Consider the following 6,000-nt stretch of genomic DNA (forward strand, 5'->3'; position numbering starts at 1 on the left):
CGTCTCTGTTTTTTGTACAATTGTAGGTAGCGACTAAAAAGAAACCAAAACAGATACTGCCAACTCTAAACTACCACAAACGCTTAGGCCATTTAGAGAGTTATCAGCATCAGCCCAACAATAAGCAACGTAGAGAGGGAAGAATTTTCATAATATGCTGGGAAAGAGGATTCATCTATTTAGTGGGAGAAGCTGCTAGAAGCAACCTCTGCATAGAATACAAATCTCACGATAACAAACAAATACCATTCAATATCTCTGTACAAAAAGCAAGCCATACATACATCAGCTTGCATCTTCATTAAAATCCTTATAGTCGTTGCTTATGTAAACAGCAAAATTTACAAACAGATCCTCTGCAACAACTTTCTACCGTGCCCTTTTTTACTTTCTTAACAAGTAAACAACATTTTAGTATTCTTTTTTACCTAACCGTTGTGCTGGATAATATCCATACAAAGTCTGCATACATATGCATCAAAAAACCAATACAAGATCAGACACGACCTTTTTTCTTTTGGGGGGTCCCCTTTTCACTACTCAGAACATCAGTAGTAGTGAAGATCAGTCCTTCATAACAAGCTTGTTAATGCCCACCAGTTCAGAGCGTCCACCTGACAAAAAAATATTACCACATGGGGAAAGGTTCAATGCTCTACACCCTCTAAAATTCACCACACCTTCAGTATTGTGTTCAATGCAGTATCACACTGATGCAGTGAGTAAACATATGAGCAGCAATAAACATTGGAATAGAAGGCAAGGAAGAAAAGAGAATATACTATTGACACCTGACCCCACCTCACAATGTTTGTGATACACACGTTTAATGCAGTGTACACTGAGGCATATGATGAACGAATAATTTCAGACCCCGCAATGAAACAAGAATTATATCAAGACAGATTTTCAATATATCAAAACGGTGTCAGCGAGTTACATAACCACTTACACGTGTACATTGAAGTGAAATTCCTTTTGCTAAGTAACACATACATACACAGGTCAAACATTATAGATAGTGAAATCTTTGATCCATAAGAGCCCTATTTGTATGGCAATTGAAATGAGAAAAAACCACCCAAATAGCAAGAGTTTTGCAAGATATGTAATCTGATAGACTAGCAATAGCTCATAATGGAGGATGGAGATGTACCTCTGTTGTTGCAGTGTTCAAATAAAATCCATGAAATCATCAAATCTGAGCTGCTGATGAAAGAAGCCCCATCTGTTCAGTAAGATGACACATATGGTTCAGTTTATCCAAATCATTCTCCTCAACTCCTAGAAAATCCTCTTCCTTTTCAAAGCCATCTTCCATACCAATTTCATCCGTATCCCCAGTAAGAGGGCTTGCAGAAAGAATCTGGTCCCAGAAAATATCATTAATCGCTGGAAGCTTAGGCACATCATCAAGCAGGACATCGACATGGGTGTCTGCCAAAAATCCATCAGGAGCAATTGCTGTTACACCATCCAAAATGGCTTGCGTGTTGTCAATATATGGCACATTTCCAGTCTCATGCCTCTTGAGGCCAGTTATTCCAAAAGTTTCCTGTCTATTAATCATTTGTTCTTGAGAAAATTTAGGCAAATCATGGTCTGTGAGAGAGTTCAGAGCATCCGTTTCAGGTAACTTAGGAACTTTGGCCTCCCCAGGAACAACAGTAGTTGAAGATTGGCTCTCAGACATGACAGATGAACAAGAGTTGAATGGAAATCCTGAATCTGAGGTTATATGAGACTGTGAAGACATTGGCAATACTTCAGAGAGGGTAACCCCAGAAATACGACTGGATGTATCACCACTAAGTGCGTTCTTGGGAGAGAGGGGATTATCAGTCAAAAGACCATTTGTATTCTTAAGTCTGTTGTCCAGCCTCCCAGGTGTATTTATTTTCAGAATCTGCCGCAGCAATGCTTTTGCTGCCTCGTTCATTGAAGGTTGATACCTGACTATCCGTCCATCTTGCAACATATTAACAGGACTGCCCGCAACATTTTCTTCATCCTGGTCAGGAAGTCTCCTTTTCTTATTCATTCCAGCAATACGCCTGTTACTCCCATTCTGTTGATGTACCAGTTGGGCTACAAAGCCAGGGCTCTGCATGGCCTTGGCAAGGAATGACATCATTTGCTGTTGCCTTTTCTCCATTAATTGGACACGCTGCCCAACAGTCTGCATTTGGTGATCCGTCGCCTGCTGCTGCTGTTTCAACTTAACCAGCTCCTGCATAAGAACATCCTTATCTCTTTTAAGCCTTTCCACCTCATCCTCTATTCCGAACTTCCCAACTTCAACACAAGATCCAACAGATGCATTTTGCACTTGGGAGGTGGTTTGCTGATGGCCCTGCACCTGAGAGGGTTTTCGCCTGCTTATACTCTTCAACAGGTGTTTGTGGCCTCTAAGAAATCCCTCGTTTGCAAATTCCCAGCGATCCGGATCAACCTTCCTGAAACCCTGATTGACAAAAGGGGAAAGCAAACTATAAAAGGAATTAAAGTTGTCCAGTGGGTACAAGGGCAGAACACATAATAGTGACGACCACACTCTGCAGAAAGATGACTCTCTGATCACAAACAAATCCCTAACATCCATCTATTACTTAAAACATCTCAACCTGGAATGATTCCATCAACTATGTCGACGATTGTTACCCAGGGAGTTAAAGTGCAGGACTATAATGGTGTAGCACAAGTATGTACGTGAATAAAGCAATAAAGTATTAAATTTTGTGACAAAATGGCATGCCCCAAAGGCATAGAATAATATGCGATTTAACCTAAAACTACTTTAAAAGCTAGTCTAACACTATCTTCAGTACATTTACTAAATCTACTTCACAGGAAATGGTAAAGTTTTTTTACAAGTAAAATTTTACTGGGCACAGTAGATATAAAAAAGGGAACAATAAATGTTTGAAAAACAAGAGCAAATATAACAAAATAGGGGTATAGAGTGCGGTGAGGCAATGGAGGTTAGTGGGTGATGGATGAGAGAGAAAAATAAAGAAGGGGTAAAGGCATGGGATAAGTTTTACCCTACCACCCTGAAGGAATATCTTCATCTCAGTTAATTATAGTCCCCTTGAGCAATTCAATCCTAAGCTTCCCCCATAGATACCAAACATTACAATTTAATATCATAGAGATCAAAACAGATGTGCCATCCTTCTTTTTATCTTTTTATGACCGAGAAAAGCTGTCTGAAGCCCTATGTTACACGGACTCTCCAAAATGTTGCCGCACCCCTGTCGAATCCTCCAAGAATGCATTACTTTTGGAGGATCCGACACGCATCCGGTGACATTTTCATAGAGACCGAGCAACATAGCTGAAGCCAACCCCTAGGATCAACTACAGCCTTTGTAACTCGCGGATAATGGGGGGCCCCCTCTACTTTTCTTGAATATGCGACCTAAGTCACAAGTCTCTTAACCTTTATTTTTATTTTTTTTACTAAGATAAGTAAATATTATTTAGGCAAGTACCAAGATGGTACTGCAAAAAACAAATTTACAACAGTACAGAAGTCACCATATAACAATTCATCACACTCATCTCAATGAATCTAAAAAGTTTAAAACATCTGAGAAGCCTTCTACTATCCTCTCGTTACACCATTGAAACAGATTTTCTGCTATATATTTCCTCTCTCCATCAAAACACCTCCTATCCCTTCCCACCATATACTCCATAAGATGCATAAAGCAGCTGCCTGTTCTCCAAATTTTATTTCTGTTTCCTCCAATCTTGTATCCTTGCCAGCTTGACAATAAACTTTGCACATCTCTAGGCATCAACCAGTGCACTCCAAATAAACAAGCTAAAGCATCGTTCCAGCATAATATACCACTAATATAGTCTCGAAATGTCTAATGGAAAAAATTCAGAAGATAGAGAAGCGAGAGAAATAACAAGTTAAAGCATTTAAATCAGTATAAATAGACACAGAAATTTGCAGAAATAGAAAATTGATTAATTTTTTTAGGGTTTAAGGAAACGGTTCGGACACAATAATAAAAGCAAGAGAAGTAGCAACCAGACGAAGGGAAAGGAAGACGAAATGTACAGACGTAAGTATTCAACTGTCTGACGAAGCTGGAGAAGTTATTGTGCTTGAAATACTTGGGCAAAACATCTCTAGCAAACTCCGGCACGTTCCACACAACAAAGCTGTTGTGACTCTTACTCCACGACACCACAGAATCCGTCGACGGATCATCAACCATGTCATACGTCTTGCTCAGAAACGGCGGCGGCGAATTCCCTACCGCCGTGGTCTCATGAACTCCGTCCATTCAATCGAACCGTTTTCTCAATACACTCACAAGCTCTACAGAAATAAATATACAGCGACAGCTGAATTCAAAAAATATAGAGAGAGAATTCTGCCAAAAAAAATGGAAGTATCGAGATCCGAAGAGAAGCAAAGAGAGGAAAAATGTCGCTGTACGGTGAGCAAAAGGAGACTAAGGAGAAAGAAGAAGGGGAGTAGGGGAGAGAGTGACTGGCACCAAGCGGTGGAAATTGGAAACTAGAGGACGCGAGAAGGTCATGGAACGCTTGATTTGCGCCAACGAGGCATATTCGTTTGTCCTTTGCCCCCTATGTTTATTGAAATTTTCTCGAGGAGCATATTTGTTGCGAGTATTTGTGCACTCTCCTAAATTTGCATATTTAGAGTCTTTTGGAGCCATGGATTTGGGTGTAATTACATATTTTGGCTGTCAAGTAATTACTTGACCGGTATAAAATTAGGTGTAATTAGAGTGGTATAATTACACTTTTCAATTCTCAAGGAGGTGAGAATTGGTGGTAATTACGCTGTATAATTACAAGGTTGCTTTTTAGTTTTTTTCCTTTTTGTTTTTATTTTAGTTTATTTTCTTTATAACTTTTTATTTCTATTATTTTAAATTTTATTTTTACTTTTTAATTTCTTTTGAAATTTTAAAATATATTTTTCTCTGTACATTATTTATTTTTTATTTCTCTATCTTTCCTTCTTGTGATTCCATATAATTGCTTATATTTTATTTTTTATTTGTTTTATTATCCTATTTTTTGAAACTACACCTCCTAATATTAGAAATAATGAGTCATTAATAAACTTGGCATATAATGAGTGATGCAACTAAAGTGGAATTTCGTTGTTGAATGTGGTTATAGACTTGTCATGTTTCCTAATCTTAAGTTGCAGTGGGACTTAATAATATTATGTTGTAATTTGAGATATGTTAAACTATTTTAAAGCAAAAAAAACTTTCTCTCTCTTCGCTCTAACTTCTCTCTAAGCATGGGTTAATCTAACGTACGCACTGGAGCTCCATGGGAAGGGGGCGAGGTCGGGGAAGGGGACGACCTAGAAAAGAGATACAAATAGCGTTTGGAAGTTCGATGCATGTTCAATCCAAGGAGAAAGCATCAATATCAAAGCAACCAGTGACAAAAATACCAATGGAACAGTACCCAGCTTTAGATCCATCATCGAGCTCAGCTGTGAAAGCTATAACAATGGAGGATGGGGAAAAAACTCCTATAACAGAGAATTCTAAAGTGGAGGAAGGAAAACAGAGTAAACAAAGTACAGATCTAGTACAAAAGGAGGTGATTCCAACTCGAAAAGAAGAAGATGCAACAGTAAAGAGTGATGAGAATCAAAAGGAAGCAAAGGAGATGGCTAAACCACAGTGGAACTCACTATTTGCTGGAAATAGAGTGGCAGAAAATGGAATGGCCCTAAGCTACTTTCCTCCCCAAATTGTTGATGGGGAGACGATAGTACAACTAGAGAAAAATGAAGTTGACAAAGAAGCAGAGAAGTGGAAAAACTCACTTATTGTCTATGTTTTGGGAGAGACACCAGGATATACAGTCAGGCACAGGTATATTTCTCAAATGTGGAATTCTATTCCTATGCTAGATTTGTATTTGCATGAGGAGGGATATTATGTGGCTCGATTCAATAATGAAAATGATATGAATGAAGTACTC

General features: G+C 38.7%; 1 protein-coding gene across 1 annotated transcript; it reads right to left on the minus strand.

The window, feature by feature from the left end:
- Positions 1–155: 155 nt before the first annotated feature.
- LOC107765812 (heat stress transcription factor A-1b) lies at positions 156–4,655 on the minus strand. The gene is made up of 3 exons (XM_016584513.2): positions 4,080–4,655; positions 1,157–2,464; positions 156–614 (listed from the first exon to the last, which is right to left on the minus strand). The coding sequence occupies exons 1-2, from the start codon at positions 4,302–4,304 to the stop codon at positions 1,196–1,198; spliced, it is 1,494 nt and encodes a 497-aa protein (XP_016439999.1). The 5' UTR covers positions 4,305–4,655; the 3' UTR covers positions 156–614; positions 1,157–1,195.
- Between the last annotated feature and the right edge of the window lie 1,345 nt (positions 4,656–6,000).

Source organism: Nicotiana tabacum, chromosome 6, assembly GCF_000715075.1.
Source record: "Nicotiana tabacum cultivar K326 chromosome 6, ASM71507v2, whole genome shotgun sequence".
Taxonomy (NCBI): domain Eukaryota; kingdom Viridiplantae; phylum Streptophyta; class Magnoliopsida; order Solanales; family Solanaceae; genus Nicotiana; species Nicotiana tabacum.

Coding starts and splice junctions, on each gene's coding strand:
- LOC107765812 (XM_016584513.2), bottom strand. CDS start 4,304: ATGGACGGAGTTCATGAGACCACGGCGGTAGGGAATTCGCCGCCGCCG. Junction 2,465..4,079: donor TCAGACAGTTGAATACTTAC/GTCTGTACATTT, acceptor TTTGTCAATCAG/GGTTTCAGGAAGGTTGATCC.